The 27,482-nt window shown below is 35.7% G+C and overlaps 3 protein-coding genes across 18 annotated transcripts in view; 2 read left to right on the forward strand and 1 right to left on the reverse strand.

Moving 5' to 3' along the window:
* slc24a2b (solute carrier family 24 member 2b) overlaps window positions 1-10,206 on the forward strand; it is a 38,633-nt gene extending 28,427 nt beyond the window's left edge. For 3 of the 4 annotated variants that reach the window (XM_087236338.1, XM_087236339.1, XM_087236340.1), the window contains 3 exons: window positions 4,426-4,515; window positions 5,739-5,905; window positions 9,157-10,206. In XM_087236338.1, the coding sequence (XP_087092464.1) occupies window positions 4,426-4,515; window positions 5,739-5,905; window positions 9,157-9,406 (507 nt within the window). In that variant the 3' untranslated portion in view covers window positions 9,407-10,206. 4 annotated transcript variants of the gene reach the window in all.
* A 4,828-nt stretch (window positions 10,207-15,034) lies between these two features.
* saraf (store-operated calcium entry-associated regulatory factor) lies at window positions 15,035-24,648 on the forward strand. 4 transcript variants are annotated; one of them, XM_087236346.1, is made up of 6 exons: window positions 15,035-15,269; window positions 17,600-17,778; window positions 20,551-21,043; window positions 22,069-22,246; window positions 23,664-23,755; window positions 23,906-24,648. In XM_087236346.1, the coding sequence occupies exons 1-6, from the start codon at window positions 15,197-15,199 to the stop codon at window positions 23,929-23,931; spliced, it is 1,041 nt and encodes a 346-aa protein (XP_087092472.1). In that variant the 5' UTR covers window positions 15,035-15,196; the 3' UTR covers window positions 23,932-24,648.
* A 1,796-nt stretch (window positions 24,649-26,444) lies between these two features.
* The window catches only part of pla2g12a (phospholipase A2, group XIIA), a 5,257-nt gene continuing 4,219 nt past the window's right edge, over window positions 26,445-27,482 (reverse strand). For 2 of the 10 annotated variants that reach the window (XR_015475607.1, XR_015475603.1), the window contains exons 4-5: window positions 26,766-27,482; window positions 26,445-26,674 (exon numbers count right to left, since the gene is read on the reverse strand). The exon at window positions 26,766-27,482 is cut by the window's right edge and continues 706 nt beyond it. The gene's annotated coding sequence lies outside the window, so the exon portion shown is untranslated. 10 annotated transcript variants of the gene reach the window in all.

Below are 27,482 nucleotides of genomic sequence, written 5' to 3' on the forward strand. Positions count from 1 at the left end.
AGAAAGTCTGACCTCGATTTGTATTTGGTGACGATGTCTGTGGGTTGTTAAAATTAAAGTGCACATTTTCACTTATAAAATATTCTATACACAATGCACAAAAGTTTGGGGTCAGTATGATTAAATATGTTAAAACAAGCTTCTTCTGCTCACCAGGGCTGCAATTATTTCATCATAAATACAAATTGTGAAATGTTGCACTATAAAATAACTGTTCAAAAGTAGTTTATCATTTAATTTATTCATTTATTCCAGTGATTTTAAAGATGAGATTTCAGCTTCATTACTCCAGTCACATGATCCTTCAGAAATCACTAATATTAATTATTATTATATTTATTAATGGTAATAGTTATAAAATCAATAATGTCTGGAGTAATTATTTTATTTGAAACTAAATACAATAACAAAGCAGTTATTTAAAATTTTAATAAATATTTAACAATTACACCTTTTTTACATTTATAAATATAGCCTTGATGAACTGAATAGTTTTCCTTAAACATTTTAAAAATTACCGTAAATATATATACAGATTTATTAGCCCCCTTTTGTTTTTTGTTTTTTCTTTTTAAAATATTTCCTAAATGATGTTTAACAAAGCAAAGAAATGTTGATATTTTGTCTGATAATATTTTTTCCTCTGAACAAAATCTTATTTGTTTTATTTTGGCTAGAATAAAAACATTTTTTAACCATTTTAAGGTAAAATTTATTAGCCTCTTAAGCTAATTGTTTTTCAGACTGTCTACAGAACCATCATTATACAATAACTAGCCTAATTACCCTAACCTGCCTAGTTAACCTAGTTACCCTAGTTAAGCCTTTAAATGTCACTTTAAGCTGTATAGAAGTGTCTTGAAGAATATCTAGTAAAATATTATTTACAGTCATCATGACAAAGATAAAATAAATCAGTTATTAGAGATGAGTTATTAAAACTATTATGTTTAGAAATGTGCTGAGAAAATCTGTTCTCTGTTAAATAGAAATTGGGGAAAAAAATAAACAGGGGTGCTAATAATTTAGGGGGACTAATAATTCTGAAATCAACTGTGTGTGTGTGTGTGTGTGTGTGTGTGTGTGTGTATATACACACACACACGCACATTCAAATAGCGATTAACTTCTTTTTTTTTTTTGGTGGGGCCAGTGAAAATTTGGTCTGGGCAAGTAAAAATCAGAACCACTGGCCCGATCGGGCCAGTAGAAAAAATCCTTAGCGTTGAACCCTGTGAGCACTGCTTAGTTTAAACCCTCGCTATTGTAACGCATATAAATACATACACTAATATTTGCTGGTAGGAAAAATCTATTTGTTCACTTCTGTTATTTATACTTTTTTTTTCTTCCACTTAACTGCAAATTTGAATAAAAACTGGATAAAGAGCACACAAACATGCTGACAGTAATAGGTACTGTACACTGTTATGGGTCAATGATGCTAATATTCGGCACAAATCCATCAGTTTCTTAGGTTATTAGATTATTTTATAATTTCACCTCTCCTGCTGTGCATGAACTATGCTGTTGAATGTTCAGCGTATGAGGTGGCTAGGCTAACCTTGCTTCAATTTTGATAAAATTATTTTCTAATCAGTTGCTATTATGTTGTGAATATACCCCTGTAATGTATACTGCAGTCCTCTTTTGTCTGGCTTTCTCAGATATCTCACCTGTTTGCCAAAAATGACTAATTAAATCCTTGGGAATGTCTGACACCAGCGCATACACACTGTAATAGATGTGCCAGGCATGAAAGCTTGACAGGCGTAGCAACAGTAACTAAGGAGGGCGAGGCTTAGCGAAGGGTTATTCCAAGAATGTTGATATGGTTTCTTTCTTGCTTTACTATTTATTAACAATACACAAAAAACTAAAAGGTTAAGGTAAATTCTTTAATAAATTCTAGTGTTTTTGAGTATTATACTTGTTGTATACTTGTATTATACTTATGTTTTAGGCTAGTATTATTTACGACTTGTTAATTAATGCTTCATAATACAGTAGTATTACCAATAGTGAACAGATAAAATAATACAAAGTGTAGTTTTACTACAGTAAAGTGTAGTGATTTGTAGTATAAAATACCCTATATTGTAAAATAATACAGCACTGGGTAATTTGTTTAAATTACACTTGTGTTACCATAGCAACTATAGTATTACCACAACTGATCAATTGAAGTTCTTTACTGTAGTAGGCTACTGTTCAAAACACAGTACATGCCAATATACGTGTTCAGGGGCCCTGTGGCACAGCTTTCCTCAAAATGAAGAGGATGACATGGAAAATGTCCTCCACAATCTCATCAGTAAAGTGGAAGCCAGCAGACACTAGTTTACTTTATTTTAGCTGCCATGATAAAATGAGATTGATAGTGAAATTTATTTGAAGAGTGAATAGTACAGTAGGCTATAATACCTTATCAAGTGTTTCCTTATTTTTATCACAGTTACATTTCTGCTTGCATTAGTTTTTGTTTAAATGCTTTTAAAATAAAATGTATTCTTTACATCCAACATCTATTCCAGGGGTGCCTTATAGTGGTGTAAACCCCTTTACAAGGGGTGTTACCCCTGTGTAAACTCTAGCCACCCCTGTGGCCAACCCGATATGATTTTGCTGTTGACATTATTTATTTAAATCTACTTACATAAATGCAATACAATGCAATATTTCAATAAATAAATAGCAGCCACTAAATTATTGTGGATTGATTGGTGCCACTGACGTAGCTGGCCTCTTCTGGCCCCCCTTAAGCAAATTTTCAGGGGGGCACCACTGGTCTATTCTCTGTCTTTAAGTGTTTGAAACTGAAAATATCTCATCATATAAAACAACCAAAAATGTTATGGTTTATTAGATTAAACATTTAATATATAAGTCTATTTTAGTATTTTGGTTATTGTTATTGAACAGTGCAGCAATATGAATCATATCAAAAAGCATGAAAGGAAGAGGGAACACGACACAAATTGTGAGTTTGCATATAATCTCTGAGAGCGCTCAAGAAAATGTGTGTGTGAGCAGTGCATATTTGAGAGCGAGAGAAAATTTGAGAAGTCGCAATCAGTTTTGTCCACAAACAGGAAATCCGTGCACGAGCATCACACAAGGTAGAGAGCAAAGCTCTTCAACGTCATGTGAAGAAAACAACTTTATTGTTTGTATGAAGTAGCCTACTTCATTAACAATATGTGCTACAGTACCATTTTACATTGCTGATAGACAGATTTGCAACTCAATCTCTTTAGCACACACGAGATTCAATTGACAAAATTCCAATTTCACTCAATTTAACTTTGCAGCATATACAGGAGTTGGTCTACTGCTACCACATTGAGGTTATGTAATTTTGGTTAATCACAAGTTGATCACCGAAGACATAACATACGGGCACAACTAAACTTAATGAATTAGACAGCAGTAGACCTGCAATTTCTGTGTGATGTGAGGCAAAATGGAGTCTTTTTTTGGTGGAACTCGTTCTTGTGCATTATGCTGTGGAGACGAGACGCAGCACTGTTCAGTACTTTTTCAGAAAATTGCATTTGTATTTTTATATATCTAAGCAATGTTCTTTAATAAAAAAAGGTTTGTTTAATTAATACAGATCTTACAACCATACCTAATCTGTATATATTTTATTTTTCTGTTAAAAAGACTCGAAAAGACTTGAAAATCAAACTGCAGGACTTTGGACTTGACTTGAGACTTGTTGCCTTTGACTCGGGACTTGACTCGGGACTTGCCTGTCTTGACTCGGGACTTGACTCGGGACTTGAGGGCAATGAATTGAGACTTACTTGTGACTTGCCAAACAATGACTTGGTCCCACCTCTGGTAGGAACAAAACAATACAATGAATACCATGATTTTCTTGAGTATCCATATTTGTGTTTAACAGAAGAAAGAAACTGTTGTCAGGAATAAAATTTTTGGGTGAATGGTCCCTCTTAAAAGTCTGTATTTCCTTTATTAACATTGTATATTCCTGCTGTTTAAATGTGTTTTGGTTGGGAACTCCTTTTGTGTACCTGCTTAATTTTTTCTTAATTTAAGGGAATAATTATTTTATTTTATTTATTTTATTTTCATTCATTCTTTTTTTTTTCGGCTTAGTCCCTTTATTAATTCTGGATCGCAACAGCAGAATGAACCGCCAACTTATCCAGCACATGTTTTTACGCAGCGGATGCCCTTCCAGCCACAACCCATCATTGAGAAACTTTATTTTATTTTATTTATTTATTTATTTATTTATTTATTTATTTATTTATTTATTTATTTATTTTTATTTATTTTTATTTATTTCTTTATTTTTTTATTTTATTTTGTGGCAACTTTTATGTTTAAGTGTGTGTTGTGTGTGGGGACCATAAAGAAATTCCAATTCCAATAATCTCCCTTGTCCTTTCACAGAGTTCAAGGAAATTCTTCCCAGTCACTTTTTTGGGGTCGATCTCTTGGATTGCGTTTTTCTCCTACCTGATGGTGTGGTGGGCTCATCAGGTACAACTCAGCTTTTGTCTTGCACCTTCTTTACCACCAACCCAATAACTCGTGGTTGTGCTCTGTCATTAAGCATACTGAAGCAAAACTGAAGCAAAACGACACTTTTTCAAAATAGAGAAGTGAGTGAAAGTGCAGCGTAATCTTCAATGTTAACAAAGTGTGAATTATACTATGATATTTATATTGAAAATCTGAGATGCGTTCAACTTTTTTTTTGTAACTTTACTTTGTGTAATACATGCTTCAACGAATCAAATTTATCTATTTAAATTACAACTTTTTATTAATAAGACGCATTTAAGTGTTCAGTGATTTGCGGGATATTTAGTGTATTCTGACCTACAGTAACTACTATTTTAGAGGTTTCTGTAGGTCAAACTATGAGTCTAATTTTACTTTACTTTTAGGCGATATAGAGACAAACCTCCATTTTACGAGAAAAGTGTCTTGTGAAGACTTTTGTTATCTATCAGTGGTCTAGATCAGTGTATCTCAACCACATTCCTGGAGGACCACCAGCTCTGCACATTTTCCATGTCTGCTTAACTGAACACACCTGAATTAGATCATCAGCTCATTAGCAGAGACTGAAAGACCTGTAATGGGTGTCACAGATAAAGGAGACATCCAAAACATGCAGTGCTGGTGGTCCTCCAGGAACGTGGTTGAGAAACACTGCTCTATATCTGCCACTTTCAGATTGTTTAAATAATATTTTCCCCACATTAACTGATTGGCGCTATTATGCATTCACATTGGTTTGAACCATTATAGGGATGGTCAATTATACAATTATATTACTTATATTTTAATTATTAACATTATTATTTAAGATACAGATCAATTATGTAATTCAATCTGTAATTAGCACTCTGAATGTGAGGTAGTCATAGGTGAAGGTTGATCTCTGCTTATAACACTGCTGTAAACCTGTAACTCACAGCAGCACAATAAAACCAGCCAAATCCCAAAGCCAATTAGCTATTCTTGTCATTTCCCTCAGAGGTGACTGTTCTCTAGTGCATACTCAGTGCAAACTGCTCTAAACTCACTGCGGTTTAATGCTTTCAGGATTTACAGAGACTCAAAACCAACTATAACTGTGCTCCTTTACTAGGGGGTCACTAGGGCTGCTCAAAAACTGCAGCTAATCATTTTCATCCTCTGAGATTTTCTTTTGGCATCTAATGTGCAAATCCAATGCAAATGTCTTGCCGCAGGTTGGTGAGACTATTGGAATCACGGAGGAGATCATGGGTTTGACTATTCTAGCAGCTGGTACCTCTATTCCTGACCTCATCACCAGTGTCATCGTGGCACGGAAGGGTCTGGGAGACATGGCCGTCTCCAGCTCAGTCGGCTCCAACATATTTGACATCACTGTGGGGTAAGAAACCATCATGATCAACAGGCCTCCCACGATCGACATTGTAAAAATGTCTAATTGCGGTACAAATTTGTACTTAAAAGGTCTATATCAATACCTCAAGGGTACATATTAGTACATAAAAAGTTCAAAAGTGTTCCTCTTAAATTTTTTAGGTACTAATATGTATCCTTGAGTTACCAGTATGGATCATTTAAGTGCTAATGTGTACCTTTTGAAAAGGTGCCACCCCAGTGACGGCTTGCATACCTTTATTTCTGAGAGTGTACATTATTTATATATGTTTGTTTTGCATGTATGCCAATTTGCACGTTACGTTACATTTAAAGAATGCATTATATAACTTAATAAGTAACATAAATATATTATAATAAACGCGCAATATATAAATGTGCTATATGGCTAAATGTGCAAATTACATATTTAACATACAAGGTGATGTTTGGTATTCGCAGATAAAAAAAGTCATGCATGTGCAATATCACAACTGAAGCAGTGAGATATGGCTGTATATTGACACTGGTTGGAGGCGTGCTTTGGCATGAGGCTACAGGCCGAGTGCTTAGAGTCTAGCCAGTGTCAATATACAGCCATATCACACTGCTACGAGTGTGATATTACATTTATACAACAGTTTGACAGCATAATTCTGTGTATAAAAAAGAAAATCAATTTTTATATGAGGAACTACTTTCTTCCACCATTCATTCACATCTGCAGCTGAAGTCAGAACAGCAGAAACTCACATTTTAAGATTATAAGGCTGAACAGCATGAAATGCCATCATCTACAGAGATTTCCCAGTATTTCTCTGTTGCAGAGGATTTCACCATAATTAATCCTGAAAAAGCCAAAGCAAAGTAAACACTAGCAGTTTCTGTGGTATAAATACAGCACTACAACATACAAAAGAGAGCGATCGACTTAGAAAGTTACGTACCTGACTTATAATGATTAGTCAAGCTGTAGTTTGAAACATACATTGAAAAAATGCTGAATCCCTCTAAGGACAAATTATACAGTCGCCATCTTGTGATGGTATAATCATCCATCACTTTCTTTGCTCTGCCCAAAGACAGGCCAATGGCCGCCGAAGCGATGTATCTCCGAAATTAAGAATATTTAAAATAGGCTCCATCATTATTAAAAAAACTGCATAGTTGCAATCTAAACAACGACATTCTCGATAGAAAAAGGCTCATAAGTACATTACGTTGTCCAACAGCTGCAATATTTGTCAAACTGTAGTGTCCTCAGCTTTTTGCTGCATGTGGGGGAGTAATACACACAGGTGAAGGGTGAAGAGGCTGTTATTTGCAGAATAGCTGAAGGCTATCAGCCAATCAGATTCAAGAACCAGCACAAGATTGTATAAATGTACATATATGCAACATATATTTAAAAATATTGCAAAAATAGCAGTTTACATATTAATAGTCAACCAATTACAGACATGTACATATGTGTTAAAATATAATAACTATGTTTGTATAGTTAAAGTCACAATTATTAGCCCTTCTTTGAATATTTTTTTTCTTTTTTTAAATATTTTCCAAATTATGTTTAACAGAGCAAGGAAATTTTCACAGTTTATTTCTTCTTATGGAGAAAGTCTTATTTGTTTTATTTGTGCTACAATAAAAGCAGTTTTTAATTTTTTAAACACCATTTTAAGGACAAAATGATTAGCCCCTTTAGGCAAAAATTTTTTCCCAATAGTCTACAGAACAAACCATCATTATACAATGACTTGCCTAATTATAAATACCCTAACCTGCCTAATTAACCTAATTGACTTAGTTAAGCCTTTAAATGTCACTTTAAGCTGTATAGAGTGTCTTGAAAAATATCTAGTCAAATATTATTTACTGTCCTCATGGCAAAGAGAAAAAAAAATCAGTTATTAGAAATAAATGAGTTATTAAAAATATTATGATTAGAAATGTGCTGAAAAAAATCTTCTCTCCTTTAAACAGAAATTGGGCAAACAAAAAAACAGGGGGGCTTATAATTCTGACTTCAACTGTATGTTAATACTTTACGTGACCATAATAGATTTTGATGGGCTCCAAATATTAGATGATATTAGATTAGATGGGCTCCAAAACAGGCAATTAATCGGCAAAACTGCAAAACAGACAATTATGCAAACCAGCAACCCAGACAATGAGCAGGTTTACATGGACACCAATAATGCAATTTTAAGATGATTAAGACAATACTCTGTTTAAGAGTCTACCATGTAAACAGCGATTTCTGATGACCTTAATCTGACTAAAATCATAATCGAACTAAATAAAATCTGAATTAAGACATGTGGAGTATGTCAATTTTAGTAGCATTATTGAAGTGTAGTACAGACATGTAAACACCAAAATCAAACTATTACCTCATGTAGCAGGGCCGGAGTGGGACTCCTTTTCAGCCCTGGAGTTTCAAGCCTCAGACCGGCCCACCTCAGTTCACGACTGACTATATTAAAATAAGGTAAAATAATGCGGTAAAATATTGAATAAGAAGACTGTGGTCAAGTAAATAAATAAATTAATTTAAAAAGTGTGACTGCTGAGAGCAACAGATTCTGAAGCTAGGGAAACCGGCCCTCGCGGCCAAAAAACGGACCGGCCCACCAGGAATTCTCCCGGTCCTCCCGATTAGCCAATCCGGGCCTGTCATGTAGGATGACGTTTTACACTGTTCTCTGCACGTACCGAGTCAGTAAAAGACCACAGACATTAGTAATAAAGTAAAAAATAAAGTAAGTGCAGTAATAAATTCCATTAAAACAACACTCTTTCTGCAGTTCCTCGCATCCAGTATCTCGTTTGTTAATGGGGCATGCATGAAATGTTCCTCAATAAAAACAAAAGTGCCAAACTGCAGTTAAACTCGTCAAATTATACCCAAAATTACACGAAACTCCGAAGGAAACGTGGACAGCATGGTGACACAATGACGTTAATCGAATTATGTGCTATAACATGTCAATCAGGGTCATGAAAGATCAACTCATGTAAACACCTTGATCATATTATTGTCTTATTCAGATTAAGGCAAATAATTAGATGACTGATGTCCATGTGAACGTAGTCAATAAATCGTTAAAGCTGTAAAAACAGCCAATTAATCACCATAACCGCAATTATTTCTTAGATAATTAATTGTCAGCCAAATTTCATAAGTGTGGCATCTTTAATCATCAACACAGTAATCCTCATTCAACTAAATGTGTGCTTGTTCCCCGTCTCCAGCCTGCCCTTCCCCTGGCTGCTCTTCTCCATGCTGAACGACTTTTCTTCCGTGGCCGTGAGCAGCAACGGCCTGTTCTGCGCCATCGTCCTGCTCTTCCTCATGCTCCTCTTCGTCATCATCTCCATCGCTGTCTGCAAGTGGAAGATGAGCAAGATGCTGGGCTTCCTCATGTTCCTGCTGTACTTTGTGTTCCTGGTGGTCAGTGTCATGCTGGAGGACAAGATCATCACCTGTCCGGTCTCCATCTGATGATTTTCACCCCACACAACATTTGTTTTCCAAGGAACAGGTCCTTTTTTATGGCACTCCAGGCCACGTGAAGTATGACATGCAAGCTCGTCCGCAGCTGTGCTGTGGCTCTGCATCTGTATATCCACTGAAGTCTGAGTAGCAGGGCTTTCCAAGCAGTAGTTTGTATGGAAAGTAGTGCAACATTCTGCATGCACTCTCAAAAAATAAATAAATAAATAAAAGCAGTACATAGAGACTTGATGTACTGTAGATGTTATCCATTTTTAATGAGGCAAGGACATCCAACGAGGAGTCAGTCGGACATGGGGAATGGGGAATGTCTACAGACTCTGGAAAAGGACTTTTTGGTGCAAATGTGCTATAATGTAGATATAAATCAAGATCCTGGTACTGTGCTTTAAAGCTCGTGATATCATAAGCCTTGTGTTGCACAATAACTTAAAAAGGAGAAGGGGAGAAGTTGAAAGCGCAACATTTGCTTTTGTCTGAACGCTGGTCCTTTCTGATTGTTACTTGAGCATTTTCATTCTGCGTATATCATGTAATTTATTGAATAGGCTTGTAGACGTAGTCTTCATGAAGTCTACACTGAACAACAACAAAAAAATAAGAAATTAGGCCTAAATTAAAGATTTCTGTCAGGGATTCTGTATTATGGATGTGGTCGGGAACACTGAATGTCGGCCCCCTCACTATGCATCAAACAACCGACTCGTTTATTTTCACCATTATATATTTTATGGATTTGCAAATGGGCAAAGATAAATTATTGACATTGCAAGATATTAACATGAACATATTTGGGCCTCTCTCACCAAGAGCCCCTGTTACTAAGCTCTAAAATTACCCGTATCTGACTGGGAAGATTACTCCACCAGTGAGGAACAATAAATGAGAAGGTTCTGGAAAGTGATTTTGTGCCTGTCTGTGAAGGAACCACAAGGCACCGATCCATCAGTAGAACATTAAAGGGATAGTTCACCCCAAAAAGGAAAAGCATGCAATCATTTACTTATCCTTAGGGGTGGCTGATGCTAAACTGATGTTATGAGACAGTATGAAGATCACAAAGTGCAGATGTTTTAAAACACTGTGTGACTCAGTCCATTCAAAGCATTGGGGTGTTTCTCAAGCATTTAGAAATTTGGTATTTGGCATTTCACATGTCTGCATTTGGGATCAAGAGCAACCTGTACAATCAGACATAGGCTAAAGTTTCCCAACCCTGTTCCTGAAGGCACAACAACAGTACAGATTTTCAACCTCTTCCTAATCAATCACATGCTTTATGTTTTATATTCATGATCATTTTTATGTTTATTCCGATGTCAGACCAATGTTAAAACACACAATAAGAACAGAGCAATAAAAACACAAACGTTAAATGTTTATTATAGGACTATGATTGATTCATCCTGAATTCGAACCCAAGGTGACAACATTCCAAAAAGGGGTAAAAAGTTAAAGAGGTAAGCAGGGGCGCCACTCTGGGGGTAAAAGTTAGGAAGATTCTTAGGACCCACACAGTTTTAGGCCCCTAGAGATATCTTTCAGGGGCCCAAACGAAAATGCGACAACAGACCCTCCCGGTCTTCACTTTCATCCACAACAACATCAACTCCCGCCACCCACTAGCCCCCCTCCCCCGATCTTCACTTTCGTTCGCGACAACATCAACCCCCGCCACCCACTAGCCCCACCCCCATCCCCCAGTCTTTACTTCATACGTAACACTACGATCCTGTCTAGCCCCACCCCCATCCCCCAGTCTTTACTTCATCCATAATACCACGATCCTGTCCCTCCACCCTCTTCACTTTCGTCCAGCTAGTGGCTCCCCTGGGGGTGAGAAAATGTACACTGTGTCATTTTTGGATGAACTGTCCCTTTAAAGATAATTAGTATGAATCATGGTGCGAATAGGCTGTTTGCAGAAGCTGCAGATTAAAGGTGCACCAAATGATTTTTGCCAAATATTTAAAAACGCACAACTCAACAAGGCCTCACCCCCTTTTAAAAATCCCAAGATCTCAAGACAAGTTATAAAACACGCCCCTTACTGCTGAACGGCTGCAAGTGTGTATTGGGAGTCCGTCACTGTGGTCAAGAGAGTTTTTTTACATATCGCTTAGTGCACCTTTAAAGGCAGTAGTGTTATTAATAATATTCAGCTTCACGCACAGACTGATTACTTCACTTTTATCAAGACTACTGAGTCATCACAAGCCACGGGTGTTCATTTTTGGTTGGCCTAGAAGCAGTTTGAGCTAAAAAATCTTCTTTAATGTTCTACTGAAGGAAGAAAATCACCTACATCTTGATCTTATTGTGAGTAAACAGTATTGTTTTTGCCATGAAAAAAAAAATGCTTAAAGCTCATTACTTTGTGAATATCAGTAAAACAGTGAAATTAAGTCAAACTAAATGGGATTTTACATGAAACTCAAATGCATCATTTTAAATTCAGGCCTAAAGGTTTTTTTTTAATTGTAGAACTGCAATTAATCAGTATCCAACTCACATATTTGGAGCGCTTGTTGTACTATTGAATATAATCGAACACATTAATGATATTATTTGTAAAATGCAACATTTTATATGTTTGTTCTCTGGGACTGATGTTTAATTTGATTTGATTTGTTTGACAAAATCTAACGAATGAATGAATATTGCAAGACACTATCTGCTTGTAGAAGAGATGCAGCCATCGCTCTCATTTCACAATCAGTTTCAGCAAAACCTGTCACTACTTGTTATGCAGAGTGTCTTCATCTTTATCATCATCATCATCATTATCATCTGTCTCTAGACTTTGGAGAAGTGCCCAGGAATATTTACTCACTTTACTGTAATCAGAGTTTCCAGCTGGTGTGAATGTGAGTAGATCTGTACTGTGCACTTTTTGCAGAACTCTTTAACAATCATTCATCCCTGCCTGCATTTCTCATTCCTGTCTTAAAAAACACTTGATGGGATGAAATCTTGGAAGTGAATGTACTAAAGGGAGCTTTGAAGTTGACCGTTATTCTTAGTTAAATACAAATGTATCTATCCATTCATAATTTCTGTATATTTACATGAGTGATGGACAAAATAAAATTATTTCTAAACTTAAACAAAAATGGCTTCATGTGTAGTATTTGAAAGCATTTGTTGCCCAAATAATTTCGACTCACATCTTTGAGGGTTTAGCATTTGCTTTTAGTACACTACTAATATTATATTAATATTATTAGTAATATTATTAAACTACTTATAACCTGGGTCAGTTGGCGTTTCTGTGTAGAGTTTGCAGGTTCTCCCTGTGTTGGTGTGGGTTTCCTCCGGGTGCTCTGCTTTCCCCCACAGTCCAAAGACATGCGGTACAGGTGGATTTTGTAAGCTAAAGTGGCGTCGTTTATGAGTGTGTGTGCATGTGAGAGTGTATGGAAGTTTCCCAGTACTGGGTTGCAGCTGGAAGGGCATCAGCTGCGTAAAACATATGCTAGATAAGTTGGCAGTTCATTCAGCTGTGGCGAAACCTAATGAATAAAGGGACTAAGCTGAAGGAATATGAATGTTATTCTTGCCGTCTGAACCCTCTGCTAGTTGGCTGGTCTTAGCAGGTTTAAGCTGAAAGTAACTACAGTAGTCAACATTTAAAGTGGATCACATAGTTGATGAAAATTGTCTAAAACTATTGAAAAACCTATTGTTGTCTTAGGACAATTCGGAAAATCTTTTTTGATCCACTTCAGATGTTAACTACTGTAGTTTTAGCTGGTGTCCCACCCTGGCTTGGCTGGTTTCGGCTGGTCTTGCCAGCTAAAGAAGTAGACAAAACCGCTTTAAGACCAGTCTGGATGACCAGCTAAAAACATTTTTTTACTTTCAGCACTATTTACATTGGGCAACATGGTGGCTCAGTGGTTAGCACTGTCACCTCACAGCAAGAAGGTCGCTGGTTCGAGTCCTGGCTGGGTCATTTGGCATTTCTTTGTGGAGTTTGCAGGTTCTCCCCATGTTCCCCAAAGACATGCCCTATAGGTGAAATAAACTAAATTGGCCGTGATGTATGAGTGTGTATGGATGTTTCCCTGTACTATGTTGCAGCTGAAAGAGTGTCCGTTGTGTAAAACATATGCCGGGTAAGTTGGCTGTTAATTCCACTGTTGTGACCCTTGATGAATAAAGGGACTAAGCTGAAGGTAAATGAATGAATGGCTATTTACATTGTTGTTTAAGTTACATGTACATTATTGTGAATTTACTTTACTAATACTTTAGCTGGGCAGTTCATTCCGTTAAATTGGGGACTCAGGCAAATGAAAATGAATAAATAAATATTTTAGTTGTAATTTTGGTTTAAGTATAGCCTTGTACACTCAAAAAATAACATTTGCTCTTTGTTCAAACTACTTATTGAAAATTGAGCTGAAACAACACAATTCTTCAGTTGTTTTGGGCCAACTTAATTGTTTTATGTTCATTTCACTTAATTTGTGAAAACTAATAAGTTTACTCAGTTCCTCCTTGTTTTTCCCACAGTTTATTTTATGATTGACAGTTATAACTGGACATTTTTAGGATCACAAAATAAATTAATAATCTAATATCCAGGGCAGTGTGCAATCAATGTGCAATCGCGTTTTTTCGGTAGTAGTTTAGTAAAACATGCTTCAGTGAAGCAGATTTATGTTTAATTAATTTATTATTAAAATGTACACGTTCTCAGTCTTTTGAGGGATATTTAGTGACTATTTTAGAGGTTACTGTAGGTCAAACTGTACAAATTATGTGTTTATTTTTTCTTTTTTTAGGATACATGCAGATATAAACACCTATTTTACAAGAAACGTGTTTTGTGAATACTTAAGGTGTCTATCTGTCCTCAACAACTGTCACTTTCAGACTGTTGAATGATATTTCTCCTAGAACTGATTGGCGCAATTATGCATTCACAATGGTATAAACCGTTATAGGGGGGATCAAATGTATATTTATGTTATACATTCTTAATTGTTAATATTTAAGATAAAGATTAGAGATCAGAGAAAGCTATTTCTTATTAATAAAGGGGTGACCCCCCATACATCTTGTTTTAATGTCGTACAGGGAGGATTAAGCGTTAATTAGAAGCAAGTGGTGCTCGCTGCAGAGCCATTTGAGGAGAGGTGAGCTCCAGAGAGGGGGAGCTTAAGCTTGAGCTCCACCTTTTTTGCACTTCTTCTACGATTGATGTCACTGGGGGTAGGGTTAGGGGTGGGGTTGGTGTACGCATTAAAACAGCTTACAGGAGGAGGAGCGACAGCTCATGCTCCCCCTCTCTGGAGCTCACCTCTCCTCAAATGGCTCTAACCCCCCTGTAATTTGCACCCCGATCTAGGGTAAGTGCTGTTGAGTCTAGCTATCGACTCTAACAGCCATTCCTTCACACATTTAACTCACAGATGAATATGCAATAAATAAATCATATTTAAGTATGAATTCCCAAATAAATATTAGAATTGAACCTCTATTTTGAGACTTAAACTTATTGTCAGTCTGAAAAAGTTTTCCGCTTTGTTTTTTATTACGCAAATAGCTCGTATTTCAGCACCTCTTCCAGTAGATGGCGATAATGCGAGGCAGAAACACGGAAACGGAAGCGTAATAAGAGTGATGTTGCACTGAGCTGTCAGTTGCACTTGTTTACATCAGACTTTATTTTTACTTTTTGTCAAAAGCCACGTACAGACTGTCGGTGAGGCATTATTCGGAGCGTCTTGTTCGAGAATAAAGCAGCTATCTTCCATCATAACCGGAGAAATGAGGGTCTCTGGAGCTTTATTTCTGCAGTTTTTGCTGTTGGTCGTGCCTCACATCAGTTGCTGGAATGATGGTAACTGACAATATCTTTATTCTAATATAACCCTCACATATAAATAGGCAAACCTGATCAAAATTGAGGTCGTAGACAGAAGATACATGGACTGCAGTTGGATTCAGTTTGGTTTATTTCGGTTTTAAATGTTTACAATATCTGTAAACATATATGTAAAACAAATATGTAAAACAAATGCTGGATAAGTTGGTGGTTCATTCCTCTGTGGCGACCCTTGACGAATAAAGGGACTAACGTTAAGCCGAAGGAAACTGAATGAATGAATGTTTACAATATGCTTGTATACCAAGTCCTTGTCAGTATGATATTATACATTTTATGTGATATTTTGATGACAGTATGAACATATAAGAAGAGTGTAACGTTAAATTACAATATAAAATACATATCTAGCATTTGTAAAACATCTATATCAATGCTGCACGATATTGGAAAAAGCATTGAGGTAATTTTGGTTTTATATTCACACATTCGGGCTTTCTTCTTAATAATAGTTTCAGAAAAGTATTACTTGCAAATTCATATTTGTGAAATCATATTGGCAGCCATTGACTAACAAAGTACAACACTGTTCACAGTCAATTAAATAGTGCTAATGTTGTTCTGAAGTCATATTTACATGCAATTTCAGTTTAAATACTCAAAGTACCATGGTAAACAATATAGCTAGTGATCACTGAACGAATGTGCTAATATAAAACCAACTTTACCTATATGGAAAAATCTGACATTGTAATATTTTGTATTTCTGCGATATATATATTGCAATAATTATGGTAAAGTTGGTTTTATGTTCACACTTTCTTCTTAATAATACAATTTCAGAAAAGTATGATTTGCAAATTCTAAATAGGTTAAACATACTAGCAGCCAATGACTAACAAAGTACAACATTGTTCACACTTATTTAAATAGGGCTAATGTTGCTTTGAAGTTACACTTGCATGCGGTTTCACACTGAATATTCAAAGTAAAATATAGGCATCGTGTCACAAGTTGTCACTGTTTAAAAATGAACGAAGGTGTGACTATAAACCCAACTTTACCTCAGTATTGCAGTATACATACAATTTCACCAGATGACTTCAATACCTCAAATTTGAAAACTGTTAATTTTGTGTTGATTTGCACGATTCTGTAAGGGAACAAAGCATGCACGGAATGTAATAAACAAATTACAAGTATAGCTAAATGCAATAGAGCAAACATAAAAATGAAATAATCTGTGTTTTATGGTTTTCAGGCTAGTCAAATCATATTCAGGCACAACAGTTGAAAGAATCCAATATAAAATAACACTGCAAAGTCTTCACTGTTTGAATAGTTTTAAAACATCTCTATAAAACCTACTGAAAATGTCTGAATGCTTTAAACTCTCATAGGACTTTAAAATTTTTAGCTATGATAAACGTTTGCTCCAACAGTTCATTGCAGTGTGGCGACCCCAGAATAATAAAGGGACTAAGCCGAAAAGAAAATGAATGAATAAATAAATGTTTGCTCCATTATGGTAAACTCTGCAGTAACTCAACAAATGGCACCAACAACCATGCCATGTTTAAAGTCACTTAAATCACCTTTCTTCCTCATCTTGATGCTCAGTTTGAACTGCAGCAGATCGTCTTGAGCATGTCTACATGTTTAAATGCATTGAGTTGCTGCCATGTGATTAGCTGATTAAAAAAATTTGCATTAACGAACAGTTGGAAAGGTGTACCTAATAAAGTGGCCGGTAAATATAATCGTAAAATATATAATTCCATTTTAACAAAGCAGATCCTGTGCAGCCCTTATGTATATTATTATTAATACACTATATTAAAGAGGATAGTTCAGGATTTTATGTGAGTGTTTGGAAGTGTGGCCATAATATATTTGTCATATTACACTATTATAGTGTATAGTACTGAAATACACTATACATTATATACACTTTAACATTATAATACTGGAAGAAGTAAGAAAATAAATGTAACTTGCATTGTACATAATTAAAGAGACAGTTATTATGTAAATAAATTTCATTACATAAGAATAGAATTACAATTTATTAATATTATGCAAACCAATCCAACTCTTTTATTTTATTATAAGTGTATCTTAAAGAGATTTTATATGATACATAATTAGTTGTGGTTTGAGCTTTACAAAAACATGAGTATGTGATAAATATTCATTCATTCATTTTGTTTTCAGTTTAGTCCCTTTATTAATAAATTATTATATTAAATATTAAAAAGACTCTTGAGCTTGTGAAATATATAACAAGAATAATTGTATAATTTGCGTACCAATATAATTCTTCAAATATGTTTTTCCTGCATCAGAGGCCGTGTTGCTTCGTGATGTCCAGGTGCTGACCCTGTACAGAGGACGCTACACCACGGCCCGCCGCTCCAGCCCTGTTCCCCAGCTGCAGTGCATCGGAGGCTCCGCCGGCTGCGGATCCTTCACTCCAGAGGTGGTGCAGTGCTACAATAGAGGATCAGATGGCATCGACGCACAGGTGACACGTTTAAAAACAACCACAACCCATTAGGAAGTAGCCACAGTCAGCATCTTTTTTCATCAATTCAGAGCATCTTTGCTAAATAAAAGTATTCATTTCTATCATTGCTTCACAAAAAATATGACACCGACTCCAGTCTTTTGAATGGCATAATGATACAAAAAGCTGTTTATTTTAGATAAACGCTGATTTTGGTTCTTTCTGTTTATCAGAGATCAAATCAGCATGATAGAATGATTTCTAAAGGATCGTGTGACTGGAGTAATGATGTCAAAATTGAGTTGTGAAATCACAGAAATAAATTGCATTTTAAATAGTAAATAGTAAAAATATTTTCATAGGTGATATATTTCTTATATGTGAATTATATATTTAAGTTTTTAATTGTATTGTTTTTGCTGTACTTTGGATCAAAAACATGCATGAATAATTACGAAAAAAACAAAATAAAATCATACTGCTCCTTAGGGCTGCTCGATTTTGGGAAAAATCAGGATTATTTTGGTCATAATTTGTAATCATGATTATTTAAAACGATTATCAGTCGAAGTCAGAATGATTAGCGCTCCTGAGAATTTTTAAAAAATAAATATTTCCCAAATGATGTTTACAGAGCAAGGAAATTTAACAGTATTTCTTCTAATATTTTTTCTTCTGGAGAAAGTCTTATTTGTTTTATTTTGGCTAGAATGAAAGCATGTTGAAATATTTTGAAACCCATTTTAAGGTCAATATTATTAGCCCCCTTAAGCTATATATTTTTGATTGTGGAAGAAACTACTGTTATACAATGAACTACCTCATTAAGTCTTTGAATTGCACTTTAATCTGATTGCTTATATTTTGAAAATTATCTAGTAAAATATTTTGTACTGTCATCAAAGCAAAGATAAAAGAAATCTGTTATTAGAAATGAGTGATTAAATCTAATATGATTAGAAATAATTTGAAAGAAAATCTTCTTTCCGTGAAACAGAAATTGGGGAGGAAAAGGGTTGCTAATATTCAGGAGGGCTAATAATTCTGACTTCAACTTCATATATACAGTTATTTTCCACCCTGCAAAGGAAAGAGAAATAAATACAATAGGATCAAAATATGAAACAAACTGTGCTTCAAGCTTTCAAGAAAAACACTTTAGCTACCGCAGTCCTTCAGTCAAGAGCAGTGAGGGATTTTCTCCTTTTGTTGTTTGGTTAATGATAAAAACAGGCGGCAGCAGGAATTGCACGCTGTCACTTTAATGCTTTCTCTTTCACGTGTCTTTTGATCCTCAACTCCTTTGTTTATTACACAAATGAGGGTTAATATGAATAATCCCTAAACACGGCATTTTGACACCTATTTGACCATTAAAGCGCTCGCGTTAAGATGACTTTAGATGTGTGCGCTCTGCTCATCTCAGTGTGCGAATGAGACACACACAGAAGCATGCGTCTTTAAGAGCTTTTAAGAGCAACAAATATGTTCAACTGGAAAGGGGGGCGGTATATTATGCAGTAATCGTTTATCTCGATGGTTTTTCATAATCGTTAGAAGCCAAAATCGAAATCGGATTTTCGATTAATTGCACAGCCAATAACGTTGAATGGTAGTATGTATAGCAGAAAAAAATTCACAGTGTCAGCATTTTATATTAATGAAATATTGGCAAATACACTGTACGTAAATATAAATTAAAAGGAAAATACAAAAAAATATATTTTGAAAATTTTTGTATTTCTTGAGATATTAAAACTTTTGGCCGTGCAATTTATAATACTGTTAATAATAATAATAATAATAATAATAATAATGATTATAATAAAAATAAAATATTTTATTCTGGCAAGTTTGAAACTAAACCAAAACAAACAATTACGATTGGCGTAAGATTGGCAATGAACACTTGGAATTGGGGTTCAACCGGCATACTAAGTGCTGCAGAAAAAAAACAAGTATATATAAATAATGTTTTTCCAATACAGCGCTGTAGAGGTCTGCATTAGCACGGTAACTCTGGTGCAGTTTGAACGGGAGTGGGCGGTCTTACAATATAGTTCTCTCGAGTCCTGATGTTTTTTCAGAACAGCATACAGTATCTGTGATTTCCTCATTTTTATTGAACACCGTTATAGCCAGTGCATGACCAGTGCTTTCTGCACCTTTTTTTTTTGTTTGTTTTTTTGCACAGTTTGTGCACACATCATCTGCATAACAGTCCTCAGAGCCGGCTTTACCATGGTAGAGCAAAGTGAAGATGTGCTGTCCTTGAAGGACGTTCAGCTTACATTAGAAAACATGTAAACAGTAAAACAGTCAGTTTACTGTTAGGAAAGCCACATCAGGCAATCTTATCTATGGGAATCATGTATCATAGACGCAAATGGAAGAAAGAATTAACCCTTGCATGATGTGATAACACCTCAAAGTTTTAGCGTGGTGCTGAGCAGCGCATCCGGTGTGCGAACGGCTTCAGAAGATTGAAACCTCAGATTTAAGGCAGCACTCATGTCTCATCACATAGGGGCAAACAAAACTGATATTTAGCCTCCAATCCTTGCACAACCTACCGTTTTATCTGCTCTTTTGGTGGTACCAAATTTAAATGTGAGATTTTGGAAACCAGATATAAATTTAGCGGGAATGGTCGGGTCGGGTAGAACAAAGACTGAGTATACAGCGGGAGCGGTCGGGTGCGGAATAAAACCTGGTGAGATAGAAACCTAGACCTCTTTTCGCAGTCCTACTAATTGTATCTCTGAACTGTTCTCCTTTTTCTCCTCACAGTGGGAATGCAAGGCTGATATGGATAACTTGTACCGGTTTGGCCGTGTGGAGGTCTCCTGTGAGGGTTATAACAGCCCCAATGATGCCTATGTGCTGCGAGGCTCCTGTGGTCTGGAATATACGCTGGAGCTCACCGCAGAAGGGAAGCAACAGCAGGGATCATCTGGATTCTCAGGCTTTGCCTCCAACTTCTTCCAAGGTTTTTCCAATCAGAAGCAGCAGCAGAGAGGAGGAGGAGGAGGCGGCGGAGGCCCGTATCAGCAGCACTCCTATCAGAACAGCCCCTCTGGAGATGGAGTCGGTGGGCTTTTAGTGGTGGCTTTCCTCCTGCTGGTGGCGTTTGTGGTCTACAAGATGTTTCTGTGCAGTCCCACTCACGGCCACCAGGGCTTTGGTGGAGATCAGGGGTATGACAGCACCAATGGGGCCTGGGATAACAGTCAAGGCATGGGACCGCCACCGCCAGGGTTTAAACCTGATTATTATTCAGGAGGTAAGAAATATGCAGAGAACTCCTTGTGAAGGTGTGATTTGCTGTTGTAACAGGGTATTTGCAGGAATCCTAAAGGTAATTTCAATACCTTTGTAAGACTTTTTAAAGACCTTCTCTGAATAATTTAAGACCTCGTCCTCACTTCAAGTTCTAATAAGTATCAAACCTTTAACTTAATAAACAGTTGTAGTTAAATAAATCAATGAAGCACAACCGTGCAACAGAACTCGGATAAACTCAGAAGAAACAAAGCTTGAAATAATAAATCATGTGGTTGCTTCAGCCACTGTTTAAACTTTACATACTCCTGTTTGGAGAAAGATGACTTACATTTTCCCATTTCACATTATTGCAAGTTACATGACATCACCCAGACGGAGGAGCTTGGCCGAATGCACCCCAGCCCGAACCAATCGTGTAGATCGAGCACACTGTTGTTCATATTAAGAGGATAATAAATATATTTATACTTTTTCGGAGTCAAACACTTTGGACAACGCTAACAAGACAAGATTAAGACTTTTTAATACCTTTTAAGGGTCTTAATTTCCTTATAATAAATGCTTTATCAATTTGTAATACTTTTTAAGACCCTGCGGACACCATGTGTAAAACAGTACTGAATGTGTGGCCATGAGCAATGTTAGGAGGCTGTATTCTCCATTAAAGATTAGCTGTGGAAACAATTTATAGTTATGTGTTTAAGTCAAACATAATTTTTGTTGTATTCTGTGAACAACTAATGTTTCTTGTCATTTAGAGCTTTTTTGCCATAAAATAATAAAAAGGTGTCATGTTTTTAATTTTAGACTACGTAGTATCATTGTTTTAACTTTAGAAGAGTTAAGAATTCTCTCTTTGGTGGAATAGTCCTAATTTTCAATCTCCAAAATCAACCAAAAGTGTAGGGACTGTCAAACGTAATCTACTATTGAAAGTGCATTGATGTGCATGAGATGTTCATAATATTTAAATATTAATGGTGGAGCATGTATGTGATCAGTTTGGGTTCTGGGTTCTTTCAGCAGATCACTCCAACTCAAGGCCTGGATACGGCTTCTCTGACTCCTACACCAGACCTCAGAGCTCCTGGACTGGTTTCACTGGTGGAACCAGACCTGGTGGAGGCGGCGGCGGCGGTGGTGGATTCTGGACTGGAATGGGCACAGGTGGAATTCTGGGATATTTGTTTGGGAATCAGAGGTGAGAAACCCATGTTTTGTCTCGCACAATTGATTATCCTCCTTTTTATCAATTCTACGTTACACCATTTTAATACTGATGCTAGAACTGCTGACTTAAAGGGATAGTTCACCCAAAAATAAGATAAGTGTTAATTTACTCTACTCAAGAACATGAGTTTTTCTTGTCTTTAATAGAACACTGAAAAGAGGATTTTTAGATGAAACTGTGGTCCTTGGTGATTTATTAAATGCAAATAAACAACATCTAGCACATTGAGAGTAAAATAATAAATAAATAAAAAAATATATATTTGTGCAATATATATATATATATATATATATATATATATATATATATATATATATATATATATATATACATATATATATATATATATATATATATATATATATATATATATATATATATATATATATATATTGCACAAACTAGGCATGGGACGATAACCGTTTTCAAGGTATACTGTGGTTTGTAAAAGTTTTAAACCTGCCAAAATATTCTGCTGTACCTTTCCTACAAGTATTTTTTGTTTTTTTTAAGACAACAGTTTCTCCAGCAGAAAAGATAAAGTAGTTTTCTTCTAAATTGTAAATGAATCAGTGTTTTTGAAACTAACAAAAAAGCAGAAATCAATGATTTATTTGACTTATTTAGCCTGACATGTTTACTGCTTTTAAATGTTTTATTTTATGTTTTTCAAAATAAAATAAATTGTCTTCAAAGGGGAAAAGTTTGTATTTTACCAAGACATTTAAAACAAACAAACAAACATATATTTTAGAGCAGTAATCTCAATACCGTGAAAGCATGATATTTTTATCCAAGGTTATCATGCCGTCAGAATTATATACCGACCCATGCCTAATAAAGACAAATAAATAAAAATAAAAAAAATAAAATTTCCAATAAAATAAGTGAAGTTTCATAAACTAATTTCGAGAGGAGCATGTGATATGATCAACTACAGTTGATTCTTATTGCTAATCATTAGCTAGCCTAACCGGATCATTCCAAAATTCCTTCATTCCCTGTCTTCGTTTTGGAACCCCCCATCCTTCCCCTCTGTTCTATGATTGGGCGACAGAGCGGCTGGCGATGCTACCTCGCAGTGGGAGGGCCAGTGGTTCAAGTTCTAATTGAGACAGTCAGCACCCTCTGTGTAGAGTATGCATGTCCTCCCGTGTTCGTGTAGGTTTTTCCCGGGTACTCTGGTTTCCTCCCAGTCTAAAAATATATGTAAAATGTGTCTGCATAAATATTTCAATTAATGTTCAAATTTACAACCCACCCTTTGGTACTTTCTGCAACCCTAATAAATTCAGTTTAGATCTTGTTCATCATTTTGAAAAGAAAGGACCTGCCTATAGCATGAATGCAAATGTCACCACAGTAATTGACTTTAATGTTGATGTAGACGGCAGCCACCGATGGGCTTCGCAGGACCAACTTATAACAGCAACCCTTCTCCAGCTCCAAAAACAAGCTCAGGAACACGGACCGCCTCAGGTAAAAGCCAACTCATGAAGCTAGAAACTTCCTTACAGGTGTCAGATGTACTCTTTTGGGTTTTAAAAGCATCTTCCCTTATTAAAATGTAACATATTTAACATAAGTCACTGGAAGTCACTGTTATATTTGTGGTGTTTTCTGGTGCAGGTTTTGGAACCACTAAAAGAAGATGATTGCAGAGAGATGAGTGTCTACCGTCACAACTTCAGGTCTCTGATTGGATGTGATCAGCAGGCAATGTACAACTGTTTCCAAATGCTGTTCATTCATAACTATGATGTAAGTCCAGATGTCCAGATGTAGTGTGGTATTGATCTGGATCGGTTTGCAGTTCTTCTCTTAAACTGCTTGAAAAACTCCTGCCTTCTTCCACACTGGGTTTAGTGCAAGTATAGACGAAACAAAAAAACCAAAGCAATTGATCCTGAAGCACTGCATTTTTCCCCAAAGTTTTAAATTCTCGATCCATATTTTCTACAATTCTGTATATATTTTAAGTCAGCAGTAAATACACTTGCTGATCTTGTTCTCCAGATTTTTCCAACATATTTCTTCATTTAAATGATATCATTTTTCAGTTTGTCTTATCAGCTCCCAGTGTATAAATTCAAATCTACTTTTAAAATAGTTTTCTCTTGAAAATATTGATGCACTGGTGACATATAATGATGACTTTATTTAAAAATAAAAGATATAGTAAAAATAATGTAAATAGTTGTGGTTTTGTTTGAGAGATTAGCTTGATATACCCAAGATATACTGTGATAAAATGTTTAGGCCTTTAGCTCATGTGAAACATGCAAAATGCTTCATATATTGAAGCATAAGTTGTGCACTGGCTCACTCTATTACTGTTGATGCTTTTTATATTAAAATCATGGTTTGGGAAATCTTTTCTTGACGTGATTATTGTGCTGTTACTAGTAAATAGTGACCCTGAACTACATTTCTAAAAATGATCAACTTTTCTTTTATGCCAAAAATCATTCAAATATTAAGTAAAGATCATGTTATATGGAGACATTTCCTAACATAACTATTCTAAACCGTATTTTCTGATTAGTAAGATTTGGATGTTTTTGAACTCTCAGAATCAGATTCCAGATTTGCAATATTGTCCGAACAAACCATAAATCAGTGAAAAGCTTATTTATCCCTATGGTGTATACAAATTAACAGTTATTGTCACTTTGTGGTCCAGGCTCACAATTGAATTTGAATGATGATGAACGTTGATAATGGTTACATGCATAGCATAGCTTAAAACAGTTGTGTATAGATCTTTAGAAGTTTAATTTCTTCATCTTTATAAGCACATCAAGACATTTCTGCGTTGTGCAATATAAAGATTTATTCCATGTTTTTGCTAAGAAAATATTACAAACCATGACGCTGTTTTATAATCTTAACATTGTTCACCGTCAGCTTCATTTAATATTTACCATAATGTATCCCATCACATCAGGATAAACTATATAATGATTCTTAGCAAACTAAGAATTTAGAGATAATGATCATTTTGGGCCTATTAGAACAATAATCATTAGATGGCATATTTTTATGACTATTTAAAGATCTCAGACCCCAAATAATAACTATTTAATGATAATCATATATAATTAATAATGCTAATTTTGAATCCTCATGCTTTGCTGATATCCTTCAAAATCACTAGTTTTTTTTTAAGTGCAGAATGTAAGTTTGACACCCAGTGGTTGAACTAGGTATTGCATACTAGGATCAAAACAGATTGCCAGATTGACGATACCAACAGTGACGCTGATTTAAGTTGTGTTCTAAATAAAAGCAATGGCACACAATAGAAGGAATGTTTTCCGTTTTGTTTTAACCAACACCTCAAATTAATATATAAGAAACGGCTTCTATTTTTCACAGGTGAACAACAGGATAAACTGATCAGCTCAGGTACACCTCATGTGCTTTATTCAGTGTTAAATGGTAACAGTGTGAGTTTGAATGCCATTTTTCATGACATTTATTGCCATACTACTGAAAGCAGCAGCAGATAGTTCACCTCAGATCTGGAAAATAAAATAAACCGTTTGAAATTGAACTTTAGAACTGTCACTCACTATCAGTCATTCGGCATGTACGTTCAATAATGTTAAAGAGGTTTAATATGTATTGATTAGATTATAATCCTCACCATTTCATGAGTGAGTACATATTCTGTGCTTCTAAATGGCTGCATTTGAATTCCTGTTGTGTTTCGTCTGGCGCAAACAGGCAAATTGTGTATCACTACAAATCTCATCACATAGCGTGTTGTTAGGACACAGATGAACCTGCTCAGTGCTCACCTAATGTTTATGTTCAAATTATTTGCTAATTAATAACCTCATGTGGAACTCTGAATCTGTGTCTTACTGTCCACCTGAGGTCGCATTTCGGTTACGGACCCAAGCTTTGAGAGTCTTTATAACGGAATGGATGAAATATGCTGTTTTCCACCAAGGCAACCCGGGGTGCTGAATTATAATTGAGTAAACTGGCATCGGGCAGGTTAAAGAAAACATAAACAAGACAGTCGGAAAAAACATTTTCAAAAGCAGAATATCTGACTGCAGCATTGTTTTTCAGATAAACAAGAATGTTCACTTGGCATGTTTCTTAAATATCTGCAAACATATTGTGGTATTTTTATGCTTTTAAAGGAGTCAAAAACTTACATAGAGCAGCTTTATTAATTAAAAATGGTAAGCATAAATATGAACGCATAATTTATCTGTTGCAATAAGTACAGATCTGAAAATTATGCGGTTTCATTTACACATAAATATGTTACCCTCTAAATGATGTCTGAACAATATTACACCCATTTATTATTAACATTTTATTTTCACAAACGTTATCTGAACCGTTAAATACTAATACATGAGTAGCAGTGTGCTATGACTGTATATCAGCACTGGTGGCAGGCCGAGTGCCTTAGCGCCCACCAGTGCTGATATACAGCCATAGCACACTGCTACGAGTGTGATATTGCATTTACACAACAGTTCAACGGCACAATCTTGTTCATAAAAAAAAAAAATCAACCACAGAGAGTCTAAAACCCTTTTGTATTAGGAATTCACATCTCGCATCATTCACATCTGCAGCTGACGTCAGAACAGCAGAAGCTGTTACTAATTCACCAACGTCTCTTTAGAACTAGTATTTGAATGATTCTCTATAGCGTAATGTGAAGCTGTGCTTCTGGTGTGTGACCCCCTTAAGGTGATGACAAAACAGCTAATTTTGCTCACATTTTAAGATTATAAGGCTGAACGTGACATGAAATGCCATCCGTCTACAGAGATATCTCACCAGACTGCTGTTGTGTTTGCGATAAGGAGGGACAAGGCTGAATCCAGCTTCTTATTGACTCTATTCGGTCCACCTTAAAAACCACAAAGCTTCCATTTTTCAGGTTTTTATGCACGCTCAGAGAACACACTGAGCAAGGGCTTATTATGCGGTTCTGGCGCTATCTTGTGGATAGACAACGTCAACCGCCACCGACGAGCTCTCAGAAATTTTTTAGTTTTTTTAAATTGGCACTATTCTTGCAAATAAACTGCATAGTTGCAACCTAAACAACTAAATTCTCGACTAAAAAACCCTCAAAAAGTATATTTTGTCGTCTAACCGCAGTAATATTTGTCAAACTGCAGTGTCTGCTTGTTGCTGGCTGTATGTGGGCGGAGTAATACACAAAGGG

Source organism: Danio rerio, chromosome 1 (genome assembly GCF_052040795.2).
Source record: "Danio rerio strain M-AB ecotype USA chromosome 1, GRCz13ab, whole genome shotgun sequence".
Classification (NCBI taxonomy): domain Eukaryota; kingdom Metazoa; phylum Chordata; class Actinopteri; order Cypriniformes; family Danionidae; genus Danio; species Danio rerio.